This window comes from Amphibalanus amphitrite, unplaced genomic scaffold (genome assembly GCF_019059575.1).
Source record: "Amphibalanus amphitrite isolate SeventyFive unplaced genomic scaffold, NRLGWU_Aamphi_draft 001350F_arrow, whole genome shotgun sequence".
Taxonomy (NCBI): domain Eukaryota; kingdom Metazoa; phylum Arthropoda; class Thecostraca; order Balanomorpha; family Balanidae; genus Amphibalanus; species Amphibalanus amphitrite.
The window spans coordinates 30,319-51,698 of NW_024882843.1; the positions used below are offsets into that span (position 1 = coordinate 30,319).

General features: G+C 49.2%; 1 protein-coding gene across 1 annotated transcript in view; it reads right to left on the reverse strand.

Moving 5' to 3' along the window:
* Positions 1-19,133: 19,133 nt before the first annotated feature.
* LOC122372355 (prolyl 4-hydroxylase subunit alpha-2-like) overlaps positions 19,134-21,380 on the reverse strand; it is a 30,271-nt gene continuing 28,024 nt past the window's right edge. Inside the window, exon 8 of the mRNA XM_043349459.1 lies at positions 19,134-19,952. Coding sequence (XP_043205394.1) covers positions 19,882-19,952 — 71 coding nt within the window. The 3' untranslated portion in view covers positions 19,134-19,881. The remainder of the gene's footprint in view (positions 19,953-21,380) is intronic.

The following is a 21,380-nucleotide window of genomic DNA, read 5'->3' on the forward strand; positions in this document are numbered from 1 at the left end:
AAAGTGGGTAAATTCATCTGAAGTCGTTGGCATCTATCTAGTCATGAAGTCGCTTCTTTTAGGTTGTACATGATCCCTACATAAGCAATTTCTTGATGGACAGTGAGAATCAGTCTTGGAACATAAGTCGGGCCAGTTCTCAGATCTCTCCCCGCGAAATAAGCCACGATCCAATCCTCTTTTGGACGACTTCAGAGCGGATCAGACCAGGCCGCTCCAATTAAAAAGCCGTCCGTGAACTCAGTGCTGACTTAGGACAAGGTAGGGCCGTGTCCGCAGCACTGCCGATGGATGGACTAAAACAGCTACCGCAGCGTCATCTATGTAGAAATTCGCGCTGCTGGTCGACACTAACGCCACCGCCAGCCACACAGCTCCAGCCCTGTGTCGCTCGGACGTGACCTCGCCAGAGCCGTTGGACCAGTTCCGCCCCTGCATGAGCCCTGCAGAAAACCGGAGGCCGGACCTGCCCTCTGCAAACTCTGGCCATCTTTGGGGTGCTGAGTCAGTAGCCGGTCAGTGCTTCCACAAATCGGTTTTTTGGCGTAGTCTGCAGGGTTCATGGTCACCGCTGTCAGTTAGTCGTCTGCACTCTGCAGCCGGTGTGAGCCCACCGACCAGTTATCCTCATCCAGCCCTATTATCGTGAGGGTAAATCCCCGACTGGTTGACAGATTTGTCAGAAAAAGCTTTATACTCAGAATGTCCCAGACAAGACTGAAGGGGCCAGTGGACAGCCGTCTTCCCGCGACGGGAGGGCAACCATGCAGATGGTCGGGTGTTCGTTTTTTTCATGCACAGTCATCGACGTAAAAAAACGGCATTGACGTAGGCTTGAGGCTTATGTGGCTGCCAGCGCCTGTGAAAAGAAGCCCGTCGCTCTGCCAGAGAACCGATTGAGATGCTGGCCACTTGCTTTATTGTGTTTAACGCTCATCAATGCCTAATTATTCGGCATGCATTGTTCTAAACGCTTCCTAGCACAAGCAAAAAGCTAGATTTGTAAATTGCGCACCAGTCTTTGCCATAAATTTACATATCCACCCCATGGGTCAATATTCCACTTGTGCTAGCTATTCTGTTCCGGCACACACAGTCGACTGTCACATTTGGAGGCCGCGGTCGGCTACCGGATCTCGACTCGGGTATCGGTCTTGTCTCAGAGACAATAAGGCACGGCACGTGTCTGTACATACATCTCAGTCAGACTCAGATTTGGCTTCGCACTACGCAGTCGGAACTGGTTTTGGGCAGGAATCGGGCACCCACCGACTATAGACGGTATGGTGGCACTTTACAGTGGCGTGGCGATCGGCATTTCTGCATAAAAAGCTCCGGTTTAGGTGTATCATAAATGAATAAGGTGCAAAATAGAATAACGTACATATCTTATAAGCTTTGCTTGTTGCAAAATGCTACATAAACTATAATATTCGGCAAGTGTTGACTGAGCTGTTTTGACGCATGGTGACCAAACCAACATACATTTTTATATATAAAAAATAGATAAAATTGTAAAAGAATGATAAATAATAATCATTCTTTTACCACCCACTTTTTCTTTTGAAGATTTATAATCCATTTTTATAATTCATTCATTTATTCATATTTATAGAAGCGTAACGATAATATATAGATAATAGGACCGGCTTTACACGGGATTGTCACATGCCGGTTTTCACTTCCCGGGCCATATTAGACTGTGAGTGAGTCCATTGAGCTGTTACTTAGCTATCGCTCAGCACTGTTTGACACGATATACCACGGTAATCCGCTCAGAGTGAGCAATATTGATGATGCCTGTCGCCGCGGCTTCAATGTGCAGGAGTATCGTCAAATAAAAACCGGCTATTAATAGCACTGAACGCAAACCCAAACCATGGAACTGCACTTTGATCAGCCTTTGAGTTAGGTATGGACTCTTTTTGACACATTTCACATCTTGGTAAAATACCTAGCTTGTGCTCCTAGAAAAATGAAAGAAAGTTAGTAAAAATCATTAAACTTCTTTAGAGAAAAAGTTTATTCGTCTGATTCAAATCCGTTCCCTAGATTCTTATTTCACGCGATCCTACCCCATGATCACTCTTTCGCATTCATCTGTCCATCTTGAGCATTTGTAAGAAATGATGATATTCTTACGCCTTTCTGCTTACACCACCCTGCATAAAACAAAGCCTTCTGTGTACTAATGCAGCCGGCATGGCTCAAGCAGCAGGCGGCAGTGCGGAGAGGTCGTCAGGGACGGTCACTGCGCGCTGCAACATTATCTGACCGCGGTATGTGACGGTACACAGACCCCGGAGTGTGTTCAGGTCATCGTCGACAGTAGCTCTGACCTCACACCCACACCGCTACCTCGGCCGGACACAGGGTCACAGGGTCAGTGACGTCACATGTCATCGTGCTGAAGTCACATGCCGGACACAGCCACCGTGTTGGTGGGGCTGGGTGTTGGGGTTCGCTGCTGCTTCGAGAGAACTATCCAAACTAGGACACGCTGCATGCCTCGACCGTCGGGTCTCCTTTGCAAGGCATGGCCGACGAGTGAGACATGCTTACAAGGAACGGGATATCCTGCCTAGATGCCGGCGGCTATAAAGGATGTCTGACCGACCGCTGTTGATGTTCGTGGAAAGCTTGTGCCGACCAGCAGGCCTGCCGCCTGGTGACTGAACGGGTAGGGGGAGGAGAGTTGACCCTATTGCAACCTTCCCAACGTTCCCAAATCCGCGAGGAGCCTGCCAATGAAGTCGAAAACATAGTGCTCCTGAAAAGAAAAGAATGTTATCATAAATATCAGTGATACTTTTCGTCGGCCGTGAAAAAGAACCGTCCGTCACTCGTCAGGTCGGAGCCATCCTCTTCGCGCCAATGTCAGCATCGTTTTTTGTGACGCTTGGACGCCAGCGACTAAAGAAAGCTGGCTTCACACACGGCTTCAAGAGCAGTCAGCGGGACGAAACCGTATTCTGCATGATGAAAAACAGTTGGCGTGTTCTCAGGTCCGGCGTAATAAGACGTTTCATGTGATGAATTGACTTTTTCCTTACCACAAAAGCGTAGAAGTGATCTGTTTTCAAGGTGCTGACATAACGTCTGTGGATGAGCAGCGATACAGACCTCAACTATTTGCGGATACACGAACCGATTCCATGCCATCGTATATCTACGTAAACAGCCAGCCTGTTCCGCGCCCACAGATTGTTGATCGCTGGCGGTAGGCTATATGAGCTATCAAACCGCGTCATCTTACGACATTATTTACGCTTGAACGATGTAGGTAGTGACACAACCCTCGTCAGTCGTCAGTAACTAGACGTCTCAGTAAAACATCTCAGTTCCTTCCTCCCGCTATCTCCCCTCTCCTCGAATCCGATCCTCGGAATTTGTCCGTCAGAGTCCTGCGTTGCTCGCGTAGGCGTCCGACCTTGATGTCGTGACGCAGGCGGGCGGATCGCCGATCTTCTCCAGGCTTCCACGTGCTCAGCTGCCCACCCGGGCCGTCCAGCTGTCCGTATAAGGAACTGGCCGGTGGTCTCGTCTGGGGGGGGGGGGGCGACCAGCCGTGACCGTGCACTGGGCACTGACCGTGACCGTGACGACTCTTGGCTCACAAACCGGGCGTGCTGGCGGCGTACTGGCGGCGTACTGGCGGTGGGGGCGGCGTGCTGGTGGATAAGGGCGGGGGGAGGGCGTACCGCGACACGACTGTGGGGGCGACGTTCCGGCCGGCGCAGCATGCTCGCCATGCATAATGCCACATGCTGGCACATAGGCATTTCGTGTTGAAGTATTTCGAGTTGAAAGTGAGCACGATACCTTGGGCGGACGCGGGGTGCATTATATCAGCGGGCCAATTATCTCTCATGGGTCAGAAAACCATCAGAGCATCATCGGCTTAGTGCTATCGCCAAATCAAGCATATACCTGCATGACCGTGAGGTATGCAAAGCACGCAACAAGATTCACCCAGTAAATATACCTAAGCTGGAAAGAAGAGCCAAGTTGGGCAGCAAGAATGCATCGGCTCCGCATCAGGAAAGTTGAATAGGAGCGGCTGTTCTCACTATACGGCTGGCCGATGCTTTTGAGTTTTCAGGGGTGCGAACTGCGACAAGAGGCAGAAAATCACTGCAACCGGGATCTCCCATCTTAGCGGGGAGGAGGTGTTAGAAAAGTCGTGGCCACGACTATGCTTCATACGAAAAAAATGTTATGCAATCAGGAATGTATGGCAACTGAGTGCAAACAACATGCAGAACATGCTTTGGTTCAACGTCGTAATTGCAAGCCTACGATTGCTAAGCGTCGCATGCACATGTACTCGATGACGTTCATTAATTTTTAGTGAATTTCTCCCATCATTCCTTAATTCCACAGGGTTTTCAAGCCGGAGAAGCATGGTTGACTAATAGTCATTCATGCATGTGAGCCAAATGAATTAGCATGGGGAGTGGACGGCTGGGCTGAAATAGAAGGACACCGTGACTCGGGTTGACGTGGGGCGTGAGGTCCAAAGGGGTAAGAATGGCGCAGTCGTGGCAGGAGCTTTGCGGTGAGGACATGCTCAGACTAAGCCGGATGCAAGGCTCGAGGACAAAAGGTACAGGATATGGCATGGGGAGACGGCGTGGTGTGGGATGGATACCGGCGGCCGACGAAGGAGGGGAGGGAGCGTGTCGAGGTGTTGGATGGGGAGATCCTCATGGCGGGATGTGCAGGGAATATGAATAGGAAGGGGTTGGCGGTGGTGAAATCACCGGACTTAATGGGCTCGTGACGAGGGTTCAGGCCACGAATGGGTAGGACAGGACAAGATGCGCTAACGGGACGAGACTGAAACGGCTTCAGCTGTAAGTACTATGTCATCTGAAAGATGAAAGATGAAAAGCAATTGACATGTATCCCCATAGTACGCACATACCGTGAGGTCACGCCCGATAAGGGACGATCTGTCGCACGCCCGTTCTATTCTCGGCCGTGTCCGCCGGTGTTTGGCCTTGGCATCCGGAGAGGAGATGACGCCATCTGACCGGTGACGTCACGCGATGACGTAGCGGAGACTACCGCCGGGGGCTGCACATGCCGCGGGCACGCCGGTACGTATCGGCAGCGGCGCCGGTGACTCAGCCGCGACGGCCCACCGAACGGCGCGTCAAACGCCGCCAACTAATTATGGCCAGTTCCGGCGAGTGAGGCGCGTGTATAACTGCGCCGGCCACCGGCGGCGGCCCACATAGTTGCGTCGGCGGCCGGGGCGGTCGGAGCTCCGAGCTACTACTGAGTCGAGGACCATCAGGCAAACCACCGGAGCTGAACACAGGTCGGCCGTCGCTCTCAGTGCCGAGGATGGCCAGGTTGTGGAAGCTGCTGCTGTGCGCGGCTCTCTGCGTCAGTGTGCACGGCTACTCCGTGCGCGCTCCCGTGGCGTTCGTCAGTGGTCCGGAGGCAGCGCAGAACATCACCGCACTGACAGCAGACTCAGAGCCAGGCAAGGCGATCTCGGATCAGTCGCGGCCGGCCCCCGACACCAGGGCGCTGCAGGCGGACCGGCCGGCAGTGCTGCGCCTCTTCAGCCGCCGTCTGAAGACCGACCCAGGCCTGCGACTGAACGTGCTGCCCGCCTCCGCCGAGTCGTTCCGCTACGAGACGGGTCTGCCGACTCCGGCCAGCGTTCGGCCAGTGGGAACATACAGAAGAGTCGGTTCAACCGCTGCAAGGAACCGCATCGAACGTCGAAAGCTCCGAGGACGTCAGGGACGCCGAGGAGGCAGGAGACGCAAGGGACGCAAGGGAAGAAAAGGACGCAAAGGACGGAAAGGACGCAAGGGCCGAAAAGGACGCAAGGGACGCAAGGGACGGAGGAACAACAGACGTCGAAGGATTCAGAAAGGCCAGAGGTATGTCGGTCGACAGGGAACTGCCTTGTCCAGAGTCGGTCCCCTGTTTTCCGCAGCGAACACGACAGATGTTCAGTTCCCTTCCGAGAACACGAACGTGCTGCTGAGTGGCACAGAGACTGGCCTACTGGCGTCAAGACGTCCCTTCACGCTGCCAACGAGCCTTCCAAGCACACCGCGGCCGAAGGTCGGAAACCGTGCGCCCTGGTGGAGATGCGTTCAGCGGCGACAGCGGAGAATGAACCTGGCCGGTACGCCGGCGCAGCTTCTGCGTTTCTGCAAGAAGTTGTGGAGGTCGCAGCAGAACCGGCAAGCCGCAACTTCTCCGAAAGAGGCCACCATGTATGTGGGGCCAGAACACCTGCGTCCGACGCAGCGGAGCTGGTGAGGGACTCACCGAGCTCACAACTCTCCGGGCTCAGCCCACTGAGCACAGTACAAGTTTGACCGGCTGTTGTCGAGGGACGAGAGACGATTGGCCAGTGATCTGACGGGACAGACGGGTGTCCTCTGTGTTTTGGACAGGGTGTTGTGTCCAGGACACATTGCTTGTGATCATTCTTGTCTGGGAGTGACGAGCGAACTTATCGTCTTTGACGAAGCTATATATTTATTTTGTGTTATTTATTCGTCGATGATGAGATAAGGTGCACATAGCATTATGTTTTTTGAACGTTTCAGCTTTTTGACCAATGTGCATCTATTTATGGAATAAAACAATGTGCTTTACTAGGTGTTTACCAATTATGTGCAGTGTATAAATCGACTTTTAGGCAACTGACGTTGAAAACGCTGATTTTAGCTGCCGCCAATCCCATCGATCGCTACCGAGGGCTCATTGTGCGATCCATTCACAATCTCACTCCTAAATAACTCATTGCTTCGATGACTGATACGAGCCTGTTGACACACAGCTACACCATCAAATGTTACCATTGTTTGATCGACCGGTAAAGATGAAATCAGATCAGTAGCCCAAAGATTGCCGCTAAGAACATTTTTATTTGGTATTTGGAATTTCGGGTAAATGCATAGCTTCGGGGGTGAATATTCGCAGAGGAAACAATGTCAATAGCAAGTCATTTGTCAGGTTGAGTAAATAATAGCCGTTTCACGACGGGCTTTCCGGCGAGTGCACCTGATTTGACCAAATCTGCACCTAATCTCTTTTACAGGAAATATCTTTATTTTATGAATTTATTTCAGTGTTTTAATCGATGATACTGATACTCTCTGATAATATGACAACGCAGGCATATAAGCAAATAGTGCAACCCTAGCTGATAGTTACTAAGAGACACACTGAACCTAATTTGACCAAATCTGCACCTATTCTGCACCAAATGTGCACCAAATGTGTACCAGATGGCTGTCGTGAAAACGGCTAATAGTGTTTCGCTAGTAGTGGTCGATCCGAGAGTTTCCTGAGTTCAAGAAAATGTGAGGTCCTATCAGCTCTTCGTGTTACTTAAGCGATAGTTTACATAATTTAATTAGTCGACTGAATTGAACACGAGAAGATAATAAGTACATTGCTTTAACCCTCGCCGGACCTATTGGTTTTCTACATACGCGCCGGCCGAGGGGGGTTACGACCCCCTTGCCGTTTCGCCCCTGGTGGAGCTAGCGCGTCACGGAAAAAACGAGCGTGTGCGCCATTACGAGACGCAGAGATTGGTACCCGATTTTAAGGTCCTAGGTCAACCGATGACCTCTGAGGTCAGGTCAAGTGTCCCAAGGTACGGTTCAGTTTTTGGTGAATAACTTCGCAAAAAACGGCCGCAGAGCGCCGATTTTGGCAGCATCGTGTTCGCCTGGCTCAGGCACGTCGAATGATATACTTTTTGTTTGGGTCAGGTCAACTTGGGGTGTTGACCTCAGGTCAAGGTCAGTTCAGCGCCCCCAGGTCACGAAGTTGGTCGAAAGAGGTCATGTCGCATATCATTCGATTTGGCAGGTCTTCCTGAGTCCAGTGGTGGCTTCCCGACTCGCTAGCTCAATTTGATCGCGAGTTATTGACGAAAAACTATTATGACATTAATGGCGTCATAAATGACGTCACGCAAGGTCAACATTGCAAAAGTGACGCATCTAACCTTGCAAGGAGTGCATCAAATCATGATTCTGTGTGCTTGAGATAGTTGGAGTTCGTTCCCGGCGCCAGAATAGCAGTTTTCATTTTCCCCACTGACTTATAATGGTGAGGTCACGAAAATGACCTGACCTCATATGACCTTTAGGGAAAATCCGAGATATGCAAGTTGTGAGACCCGTAATGGATACTAGATCCTGCAAGTTTCATTTCCCTGTGACTGCTCCTCTGGCAGTGAGGGCGTTGCGAAGTTGCGACATCTGAAGACCGTGCAGAGGTTCACTTATGACGTCATAGGTCAGTGACCTGACCTGACCTATAGCTGATGATGGATTATGATTATCTTATGAGTCTGTGTCTTGATTATTATTATGATAATCACCTGCGTAAAAGAAATTGTTTCAGCATTTCCAAACTGAGTTATTATGGAGGTAACGTGATTGACCTGACTTTTGGAATCGCATGTCCGTATAGGTACAAATCAAAGATTATACGCAAAATGCAAGTAACTGGAAGCTGCGATCTGGCTCATTACGTTTTGTTGCTCTGCAGACAATTGGTATATGTTTGGCATTGGTGGCGTTGCGAAATGACCGATAAGACCGATGAGAACTGATGGAGGTTTGCCTACGATGCGTTGTGACCTGACGTGACTGGAAAATGAAATAAGTTTCAAAATATCCACTTAAAGGGACTATCCCACCTTCTAAAATGTTGTTAAAACCAGTTAAATTGTGCCCGACTTTATAGATTGGATGACCAGGAACACGGTTCTGGCATTTATTTTTCATTAAACATCTTAGGCTTCCCATATTCCAAACACAAACTTTCAAATATGTGACGTCACAGCCCAAAATTACCTCCTTCCCCAGGCCACATTACTGTCATAAAGCTTATTCTTTTTACTCTGTAGGCACCGCAACAAAGTTCAGACCAAGTTTTAAGCGATTTTTCAACGAACAAACCCATTTAAATCAGAATGACTAAACGAGGTGACGTCACACTAACGGTCGCTCCATGTTGAAGATAGGGCCTTGTACAAGGCCCATTTTCAAATGAAGGGAACGAATTTCTTCAACACCAAGAGGCCGCGGGGGTTGCAACCTAGATAGATAGTGGTTTCTGAACCTCGCCGCAAACTTGGCTATCTCAACTCAAACCCCATGTTAAAGGTGGGATAGTCCCTTTAATCAAGGGTCACGTCCATGGAATTTTTGTGGTTGTGTTTTTTATATTGTTATGTGATTCACTGTCCCTCACCTACAACCCAATAATTGACGGCAATTTGAGGGAGATTTAGCCCATTTCATCCATAATAGTACATGTGTCTTCAACGATGGATGAGCATTGGAAAGGAAGAAACGCATGCCCATTTTGTTGGCAATTTAGAGCACGCTGGTTTATTGGCTTACTTTCATATTCCCCGGCTGTGGCGCTGCCAAACTGAGCAACATCACGCTCAACAAACCGTGTGATGGTCAGACCTCGCAGCACGCGACCATCTCACAGTTTCGGCCCAAGCCATCCGTCCCGCAACGTGTCATCCCCATGGTCCTAATCCCGGGCCAGGGGGTCCACAGTGAATCACCAGCGACTTCGGGAGCCCCGGAAGACCACGTCAGCCGACTTCATGTCCGATAGACGACTCAGACCAGTAGCTGAATCAGTGGCGTCCCAGAGATAGGTTCTTTTTTCGCTCGGCTCATCACCAGTGCTGACTGCTGACCGAGTGGCGTGACCTCCGCTGTGGACCCCCACTATCTGGCAAACACGGTCCCCGCTGGTAAACACGACCAGAGTCGTATCAGTGAACCGGCGCGGCGGGGCGCCGCGTCCCTCGATAGGTGCAGCGACGTGGTGATCTAACGCCAGAGATCCATCCACAGCCGACAGATGTCTGTGTAAACAGTGTGGATGAATGTGTTCTTTGAGAAGTGACTGGCATGAAAGTGACTGATGTGGCTCAGCCATTGTCAGCGAATAAAGAAAAGAAGTCTTGGGCCCGTGGAGCTGTGGGTGCTATGCTATGATATTTCTTATCTTTCTGCTAATGTAGTTATTTGGTTTAACCAGGTGAGTTAAAAGAGTTAAATGCATTAATTATACAAAATACAAAATGATATCGGAACGGCAGACCTCAACAACTATGATATTATGTAGGAAGATGTATTCTGCTTCGATTTTCACTGTTTGACACGCCGACCATCTACATGCTTCTACCGACGAAAGTAATGCACAATAACAAATCAGGTCACTGGCATGAGCAAATGAGCGAATTACGAATGTCAAAGTATGAGTGATCCCACCACAATTATGACATGGCTAGCTTCAAACACATGTAGGGATGGCAAAACTGGCACGCGCAAACCAACTGTCCATGAAATTAGCTCACGGACACGCGTTCCCACAACGAGGCACATTTTCACTACGAGTAAATTGGCCGTGAATGGCCGACAGTTGTGGACTTGTACTTTCCTGCAGGTAACCGGCACACGGTCCTAGTAGTAGCGGCGCCCGTTTCTCTTGTACGGCCAGTACGGCCGGTAGAAGCGAGCGTCATCGGATGGCGGCGGAGGTCCGGCCGCCATCGCCGGCGGCGGCGCGCGATGACGCCGCCGGCGGGCCGTCAGCGGCGCCGGGCCGACATACTTCTCCCCAGCGGACGGCAGCGGCAGCGGCAGCGGCTGAATCGGACGGTTGGTGCGCCGCGCGGCCCTCCTCCGCCAGTAGTCACGGCACACGCTGCGTAGCGGATTCGGCAGCTGGGACAGGGAGCTGGCCCCCTGTCGACGGCACAGGTTACGGTACACGGGTGGCAGAGGCGGTAGCCGGGATGACAGCAGCCACGGTCGGCTTGGACGGGTCGGTAGAGTTACCACCGCGCGACTCGGGGCTGAGGTGGTGGCTGGTGACCCATCCCTACCAGGAGCTGCGGTCACCTGGTCAGGTCGAGCGCGCAGCTCGGCCACTGCCATGCTCTGACCGTACCGTGGCCGACGGGAGCCGGGGATTACCGACGCTCCCGGCCGGATGAAGGTGCCTGTCCGCCGCGCGGAGCCAGGCCGACTCCGCCTGGAGCCGGGTACCACTGCCACCGGCGGACGGACAGACAGGTAGACGGGGGATCGCTGTCGTCCGGCGGCGCCTCGGACGAAAGACGTCTTCGGGGCGAGCTGGGACTCCAACCGGCGTCTGGCCAGTGATGACGACCGGAGACGCTGTTGTGACTCTTTCAACGGCGATGGCTCGCTGGCTGATGAAGAAGCGATTGGAACTGCCTGGTTGTTTCTTGTAGACGCAGAAGGACCTTCTGAGGAGACCATAGAGGGTCTATTGACGAAGACGGTCGTCTGTTGAGAGTATCCATCCGTACAGCTCAGCGCCGTACAGAGCAGAACCAGGCAGACACTGAAAGTTGCCATGGTGTGACCAGCGATCGCACAGCACCTGTCGTTCTCTTATCCAAGTCTCACCCTGGACTTTTCAGGCAGCAGGCGGCCCGGAGTTGCTGAAGCGTGCTGGTTTGACTCCCGATCGCGGCAGACCCGTGGCCTAGACAGCAGCTGGTGGCGATGTGTGAGTTACAGTCTCAGGGGGTCGCATTTTAACCGCCGTCTATCGCTGAGGTAACCACATCCTGCCCAAGTTCCAGACGACGGACGTGTCAGCGCATCTCGGAGCGGGCGTTCGCTGAATTAGTCAGACCCAGGCGACAGCCCGGCGCCTCGCCGTCCGGAAACATTCCTGGAATGTGCCCGTGACGCGCCTGTGACCTCTCGGGAGCTGTGTATCACCGCCTCTCCCCGCCCCCGTGGCCCCGCTACGCCAGACCACGGCGGCGTGCTCCATCCCCTCCGGCCGTCAGCCCCCCCCCTCGCGGTTGCTCGCCAGACCGCAAGCATGCGAATGCCAAATCATTCAACTGAGGTGCCATGCTCGTAGAAGACTAGCGTCAGTTGTAAACTGCCGAGGATTTAACTCTCTTAACCACATATTACGGAGACGGACACAAGTCGTCTTTCGGATACATCGGGGGACGGGGCTTCATAATTCGTATGTTTCTCGTTGTGATGTTGCAATAAATTCAATCTGTCTTGTCATTTATTCTAGACTGAGACATCAACTTCAGAACGCTGGCGCCAGGTCTGGGTCAGCAGTAATCTGAACCTTATCTCCGTAGCAGACTGACGTATATCCACTTTCATGAGAATCCGGTCCCGGCATGCGCCGCGACTGAGCTATATGACACATGGACGGGGTTTATTTGTACCATAGTAGCTATACGCTCACGGAATGCGCTGGCGTTTCGGCGCCAGTCTGGTGGGCACCAGTCACAGTCTGTAAACTATCAACGGATGTCGGCCGCCAAACATAAACGCGTATTTATATGGCAGGTCACCTTCAGATCTCATGATGGGCTATCATCGATAGGATCGAAGCTCTGGGGCTCGTCAAACCATGCCATTTATGGCTTCATCCCGCGCCCTGCTGCAGTGCTCCCGGATTTCCACGCCCTGAGGTGGGAAACTTCGACGTCTTGGACAAATCAGACCATAACTCATGAACAAATAGAGCTACAACGTCGCAAAATAAAACAATTGTTCGCTTCTGCAATGCCTTTAGCTGTTGGATCCTCAGGTTTAATATCAGACCGACGGTTTGGTCTCCGGTAGGCGGTGGGCAGCAATCGTCAAAATTAAAGTAGTTGCGGGAACAGATTTCGGGCAGCATTTTTTCACTCAATGTTTGTGTGACACTTTTATAAATCGTATATTCTTGTCAAAAATGAGCCGATCGAGATGATTCAGCCTCAACAAAACACATCGAAACGTTGACAATTGACATGACAGTCGATCAGAAAAAAGTCAAGCTGAAGAGCAGTTTCCATGTTTGGTCCTTCTTCAGGTAATCTAAACATTTGATTTTATCGGCTTAAAGGGACCCTCCCTCCTTCAAAAAAGTTAATGAATTGGCATGAAAGTGATGTCGCTCGGTTCAGAAAGAGCAAAACGAATATCTACCAAATTTCATCGAAAAATATTCACCGGTTTTCAAGACTTTTACTTTTGTTTACTTTTTGGGATCTCCGCTGTTCCTAGCGACTTTATTTGAAAGTGCGGCATTTGTTGCGCGCAAAGCAGCATATACCACCGCGTGCTACAAAACGTTTTAGTCAAACATTTAAAAATCGTTAGATATCTGCGCTGACGTCGCACATTCACAGGGGTATTCCTATGCATTAGCCCCTCTGAATCAAAATGCTGCAATTTTGAAATTCAATATTTCCGAGTTAACCCTCGCCCTGGCAGGGGGGGGGGGGGGGTCGATGCGACCCCCCCCCTAAGGTTTTTCGAAGATAGCGTAAAAACGGCGGCGCTCAGCGCCGCCAAATTTGGCACAGCCTATGGGGCAACCTTTTTACATATGACCTGAAAATTTCAGGTCCGGGTGACCTTGGGTCAGGTCACCAGGTCAGAAAAACCGGTACAAGGTCATGGTCAAATTTCAATTTTCTTTTTGCACCTGTCCAACTCACAGTTTTGGACTGATTTCCTTCAAACTTTCAGGATGTGCTAAGTTCACCGAGTTGTATAACATATAGTTCGGGTTTTTTGAGGTCACTGACCTGAGGTCAGTTAGAGGTCATTACGTCGTAATGTTAAGCCTATTGGAAAATACTAACTTCCGAAAATACTGGAGATATCTACTTCTTTCTATCACTTTTATGCTTTGAATCCATAGTAAATAACAGCAGGTCACTTGGTGCTTCGTTGTTTGGTGTACTTATCCATGGGTCAGGTCAAATGAGGTCAACTGAGGTCAAATGACGTTTTTGCCAATAACTTGGCACATAATGACGCTAGAGCTTAAAAAATGGTATCATTGTGTTCCTGGTGATCAGCCGAATCGAATGATATGCGATATGATGCAATTTGGTTAACTTGAACTTAATTTATAATTTTAAGTTTAAAGTTTAAGAAAAACTTTAAGTACACTTAAGCAAGCTAAAAAGTATATCATTCGACGCGCCTTGACGTGCTGAGTTCACTGGTGCTTTTCTTTTTGCTCTATCTTAATTAGATTAAAATATATAAGCGAAAAACTTTTGACCCGTTTTTAGCGAAATTTTTACATTTATACCCCCCAAAACCCCCCTAAATATTGACCTAGAGCAACCAAATTTGCACAGGGGAGAGAACTCCAGGGGGCCCACCTACCTACCAAATTTGGTGTTTCTAGGTGCCATAGGAGCCAATCGCGAGGGGGGGGGGGTCGCATCGACCCCCCCCCTGCCAGGCCGTGTTATGAAAAATGCCCTGCCAGGGCGAGGGTTAAGGCATTTCTCGATGTTGTGAGTGCCGAAACCGGTAATTGTGAGCCAGGGACCCCATTTTGGCTATATCAACTCAAATCTAATGTTAAGGTGGAGGGTCCCCTTAACCCGGCAGTTGCTGGGGTATTTCGCCACCCACCGTTTGCTGGGGGGGGGGGGGGGGCGTTAAGCGCCCCCAGCCGATAAGTTGAGAACCAATAGGCGCAGCGAAACGCACGAGGCGGCAAACGAAAGAACGCGACGAGACGCTTCAGATGAGTACTTTAAAGTTGAATTTTGAGGTCAGAGGTCGGGTCAAGGTCAGGTCAAACACCTGAAATCGGGCTTTCAGTAGCATGGACTTCAGGAGTTCGCAATGGGCGCCTCTCGTCATAAACTCTGTCAAAACGGTGCACAATCCATCATATAAGGCCTACAAGAGTGTCAGCTCCATGTAGGGGTCAGTGAAGCATAGGTCAGGGTCAATGTCAGGTCAACCCGGTAGGCACATATCCTCGAAAACCAAAACTGATATTCGCAGCCTGTGACACATGTTTTATGGGTAATTTGGGGCGTAGAACACGATGGTTACATTCATTTTATCATATGTTTGGCTAAACATATGATAAAATGAATGTGTTTGGCTAAAAACGTTCAATTTAAGAAATGCATGTATCATGGTCGTGAAGTACCTAGTCACGAGAAATTGCCAAGATTCAGTTCAAGATTTTGGAAAATGCGGAACGATAATCAATAATGGAAGATAGCTATTTGATTGTTCATGGTATTGGCAGTCTAATGGCGTTTACGGCATGTCTGTATGTCTATTTTGTGATTTTATATGATTTTTTGAACACATGCCGTTTTTTGGTCGAAAAGTCAGAAATCATGACGTCACTAAAACCTCGATATCTCAAAAATTTTCCGACCGATTTTTTTGAAACTTTGTCACAATAAACTTCAATTAATTCCCCACAGGCACTTAGAATTTGGCGCGCCTGCGGCGCGCCGTTTTTATGCTATGACCGGCGAAAAAAGTGGGGGCGTTTAACACCCCCCCCAGCAACTCGCGGGTTAATTAATGCGTGTTTAACTATTCAGTAGTTTTGCTCACTGCTCAGGTATAAACGCCTAGGAATCTTATTGCGCATACTGAGGTGTCGACGACGGTAGAATGAAGAAAAAATAACATAAAAATATTTTTTGATGGGTCATAACGTGCTTCTAAACCCAACAGTCCCGATCCGCCATCTCTGCTCCCGTGTTGTCAGCACGCCATCTTTGGCACGGCCTTCATAGGCTGCTGCTCCTGGTGCCAGCCTCTCCTCAGGGTGTATTGTACCTATACAGCCTCACCTCGCCACCCAGGCAACAGAAGAAACCCATTACGATCGGTTCCGGCCGTCATTGTCACCCTGCCAGGCGGTGACTGGTCACCCGGTGACGTCCCCGACGCCGACGGGCAGCCGACAGTCGCTGGTGACACTCAGAGGCGGAGGGGGGGGGGAGGGGGAGTCATTAGCGCTTCGACGACAGATTGTGAGGTGCCTGGAGTTAGGATGTCATGAGCCTGTCGTGAAGAAGTTGTAAAGTTCAGCGTCTGTTCTGGTTTTAAATTGACATCGAAAATGAAGCGAATGTATGTTCTAAGAAATCATGCTAGGCAAATGCTGTTGATTTAGGCAATAGGCATACGCCCTAAGTAGTCAGTAACGTCATCTACCCATCTTGTAAGGGCAGTTAACCCTATTCCTGGCGGGGGGGCCTCAGGAGCCCCCCCCCTGAGGTTTTTTGGTTATTTCTCCCAAACGCGTTGAGCTAGGAAGCTCAAATTTTCTGACTTTTCCTAAAAGGCTTCTACGCAACATGTCTGAAAATTTTGAGTTGATCTGACCTCAGGTCAGGTCACCAGAGGCGGTTTGGTGACCCTACCTCAGAAAAGTTTGCAATCACGCCAGAGCTAGAGTTTTTGACCGATCAATTTCTTCTCTTCAGGGTTTAGTTAGGGTACCAGTATGTGCAATTTGTATATCTCGGAATTTTGATATCGGTGACCTAAGGTCAGGTCAATTTCGCGACCTCCCCATTATAAGTCAATGGGGGAAAAATCAACTCCCTGTTTTTACCACTAAAACTGGTCGGAATGGCCCCATATACCATACATGACCTCATATACGATCAACCTTCACTACCTTGAGGTCTGTTTTGCTGTTGGGCAGCTGTGAGGTCATGTGACGTCATCAAAGGTCACCAAAGGTTTTTGGCCAATAACTCCGTACAGGAACAAGATACAGACGCGTGGATGGTCTCATTGTGTTCAGCTCGTCAAGACGCATCGAATGATATACATGATGACCTCGAGGTCACGTGACCTGAGGTCAACCTTTGACCTTGACCTTTCGAGGTCAACATATATATCATTCGATGCGGATTGACGAGAGGATCACGATGATGCCCTTAGTTTGTTCCTAGCTTAACTAATTCGAAAGTTATTCGAGAAAAACTCTCTCCATATCTAGCGCCGCCATTTTGACTTTTTCGACCCCTGTGACGTCATCTTTGACCTGACCTGAAAATGACCTTTGTAAAAATTGTAGATCTTGGCCGTGCGTATCCGATGCCGTTTACCGCTTGTCGCTATCTTGCTTCGTTCTCGAGATCTCAGGGGGGGGGGGGGCCGAATCGGCCCCCCCCCCGCCAGTTTCTTGTCCCGGCGGAGCCCGCCAGGAATAGGGTTAAGCATATGCATCTCAATATCTGCTAAGTGCAAAGGCGGTCATTTAGATATTTTTCACTTCTTTCGAATGCCTATTTTCTTCTTACTGCAGTGATTTTGTCCAAGACTTATACATTATTATGTTGACATGAGCCATGTAATTTGTGTTATATGCTTTTTTCATGTTCCCAAAATGAATAGATAATTTATGAGCGTTGTTTTGCATAATTTTGTTCCTATTGATTATTGTTCGCTTTTATTAACCCGGCAGTTGCTGGGGTATTTCGCCACCCACCGTTTGCTGGGGGGGGGGGGGGGGCGTTAAACGCCCCCAGCCGATAACTCGAGAACCAATAGGCGCAGCGAAACGCACGAGGCGGCAAACGAAAGAACGCGACGAGACGCTTCAGATGAGTACTTTAAAGTTGAATTTTGAGGTCACAGGTCGGGTCAAGGTCAGGTCAAACACCCAAAATCGGGCTTTCAGTAGCATGGACTTCAGGACTTCGCAATGGGCGCCTCTCGTCATAAACTCTGTCAAAACGGTACACAATCCATCATATAAGGCCTACAAGAGTGTCAGCTCCATGTAGGGGTCAGTCAAGCATAGGTCAGGGTCAAGGTCAGGTCAACCGGGTAGGCACATATACCCGAAAATCAAAACTGATATTCGCAGCCTGTGACACATGTTTTATGGGTAATTTCGGGCGTAGAACACGATGGTGACATTCATTTTATCATATGTGTACGTGTTTGGCTCAAAAAGTTCAATTTAAGAAATTCATGTATCATGGTCGTGAAGTAGTCACGAGACATTGCCAAGATTCAGTTCAAGATGTTGGAAAATGCGGAACAATAATCAATAATCGAAGATAGCCATTTGATTGTTCATGGTATTGGCAGTCTAATGGCGTTTACGGCATGTCTGTATGTCTATTCTGTGATTTTATATGATTTTTTGAACATATGCCGTTTTTGGTCGAAAACTCAGAAATCATGACGTCACTAAAACCTTGATATCTCAACAATTTTCCAACCGATTTTTTTGAAACTTTGTCACAATAAACTTCAATCAATTCCCTACAGGTACCCAAAATTTGGCGCGCCTGCGGCGCGCCGTTTTTATGCTATAATCCGGCGAAAAAAGTGCGGGCGTTTAACGCCCCCCCCCCCCCAGCAACTCGCGGGTTAACCCGCGCACTGTAAGGGGGCCGAAAGCCGAAACGGCTCCCCCTGTATTTTTCCTTAGATATCTCCTAAACGGCTGCAGATGTCGCCACGAAACATCCAGGACCACTCCGGGCATCAATTTTACACAATGTTACCAAAAAAATTCCAAAGGCTATTATAGGTTGGCCACAAATGACGTCCGAATGACGTCATGTTCTGCCATTTTCGACAAAAAAAAGTTTCGCGAGAAAAGCTGTCAGAAGGGGTGTTTTGTATGTCAATAAACGGTGAAAATGCGACTTTTGACCTGACCTGTGACATCATCGGTTGGAGCGATGTCAATGAAATTTGGTCACAGGGTAGCTCCCCGGTGGAGCTATCGAGCGCCGTTTGAATTTTGAAAATCGCCCGATAAATTTCCGAGATCTTAGGGGTCCGAAATGCCCCTCCCCTACGGGTGGGGTTCGCCGGTAGCCCAACGGGGCGCTGGTTAACCTTCGCCGGCCGAGGGGAGGGGTGCCGCCCCTTCGTTTTTTTTTGCGATAAGTCCGAACGCGCTGGCGATAGAGAGCTGAAACTTGGCCTACCTGACCTTTCATTCAAGCCGGATCTTGCGACACCAACCGTGTTGACCTATGACGTCATAAGTGAACCTCTGCACGATTATCAGATGTCGCAAATTCGCAACGCCTTCAGTGCCAGAGTAACTTTCACAGAGAGATAAAATTACACGACGTAGTGTTCTCCTGACTTCTGATGTCTCACAATTTGTTTATCTCGGATTTTTCCTAAAGGTCACATGAGGTCAGGATCTAAATTATCCCGTTACTCGGAATGGCACGATCGGACGGTATAAGTCCAAGTTTACGCAGCAAGCTCTCCTTATCATAGACTCTAGTTCTTTCAATCCGTTCATGTAAACAATAGAATTAAATCAAATTAAAAATCCAATACAAATATATTGAACAATGAGCATAGATACTGCAAATGTCATACAAAAGCTTATATTCGAAGGTGAAAAGTTGAACAGCAAAGGGGCGACGAGAACGTTACGACAGATCTGTAAGGAGGGGGCAGTGTATAATAAGCACATTGTATAAAATGACATCACATAGCCTGCACAAACACTTGACTATAATAATACAGGGTCAGTGAAGTACTCCTGTGTTATAACATACCTATACCTAAGTAGAATGTAATTGTGCGTTGCGTCATGCTGGATGGCAGCTGTATATAATTGATTCGTGTTCTCTATGAGTGTACTAACGTCATTACAAGTGGGAATAAGTAACACCAACACCAAATAATTATAGCAAAATAAACATTAAATCAACTGACCAAGATAAAATAAAAGTGTTTAACAGACGTTTTCAATGCGAGCCTTGTCATTTACCGCATTATGACATGAAGTAAACTGCAATATATGCCCATAAAAGCAAACAATGACCAATGCCTATCCATAACGTCTTTCTTTTTGTTCCAGGGATGCACAGCTTGTGGTGTGAATACGACAAAATACACCAGTTTAGCAGCATGAACCGTTGGTCATTCATTCATTTCCGCCCTCCAGTCATTCGCCATTCATTCATCTGTCAGCATTGCAATCTGTTTATCGTCAGACGTTCTTCGCCGCTCCGTCATCCCGTCATCAACCATCCGTCACTCGCCATTCGTCACTCGTCACTCGTCACTCGTCTTCACTGGTGCCACACCGATGTCGAAACTCCTGGCCCGACTCGTGCAGCCAGAAATTAGCAACTGCAGACAGACGGGACGCGATGGGTCATTGGCATGTCGGAAGATGTTTCAACATCGTCGGTCGGCCGAGTGGAATAATGCGTCAGAAAATTATCACTACGGTAATTGCAACACCAGGAATCCATTGTAATCAAAAACATAATTTTCATAACTACGGATTCATTATCTGTAACTGGACGTTAGGATTGAATGAGACAATTGAAATCAGATGGGAGATAGTGACACGCTGTGTGTTGCATTCTATCGACAGGATACTGCACCGCATAGCTCCGCTGTCGTGCGGTGCAGTATTCAACACTTGAGGTGTCTTTATTGACTCTTGTGTGAGCGGAGTCCTGAGGAAGCTGGTAGAACATTGGGATTGGATACCGCAGGATCAGCGGAAGGCTAAGGTGTTAAAGACAGCCGTCGACTCTTATACAGTTATCGATATTTTAGTGACTTTGGCAGCAAATCTTTATGTAGGTATGCTTGTCTTCTTTGGATGGATCGTTTCGGTCCAATTATATACCATTCAAATGTCATAAGAGAAGAGGATGGGGCGAGATCTTGGGCTGAGCCGACGACTGACTTCTGCGACATAGCCATCGAGCCCATCCCGGATCCTAATGGCTTTGGGGCAGTGCCAGGGGTTACCGAGCAAGAGCACGCAGGGGCACGGTGGGGCACGAAGTCAAGGGAGGGAGCACACTCAGCACCATGACCAGCCCAGCCCAGTGAGAAAGCATAGCAGTTATTGCATAGCAAACACTTATTACATAGCACCTAACTATTATCCCTCGCCGGCCGAGGGGGGGGGGGCGGGTGCCGCCCCCCTCCCCCTATAGGTTTTTTTTTCGCGATAGCTCCGAACACGCTGGCGATAGAGAGCTGAAACTTGGCATACCTGACCTTTGATTCAAGCCGGATCTTTTGACACCAACCGCATTTTTGGGTCTTTTGGGTCAGGTCAGGTCACTGACCTATGACGTCATAAGTGAACCTCTGCACGGTCTTCAGATGTCGCAACTTCGCAACGCCCTCACTGCCAGAGGAGATGTCACAGGGAAATGAAACTTGCAGGATCTAGTATCCATTATGAGTGTCACAACTTGTATATCTCGGATTTTCCTAAAGGTCATATAAGGTCAGGTCATTTTCGTGACCTCACCATTATAAGTCAATGGGGAAAAAAGCAAACTGCTATTCTGGCGCCGGGAACGATCTCCAACTATCTCAAACACACAGAATCGTGATTTGATGCACTCCTTGCAAGGTTAGATGCGTCACTATTGCAATGCTGACCTTGCGTGACGTCATTTATGACGTCATCAAGGTCATATTAGTTTTTCGTCAATAACTCCTGCTCAAACTGAGCTAGCGAGTCGGGAAAGCCACCAATGGACTCAGGAAGACCTGCCGAAACGAATGATATGCGACATGACCTCT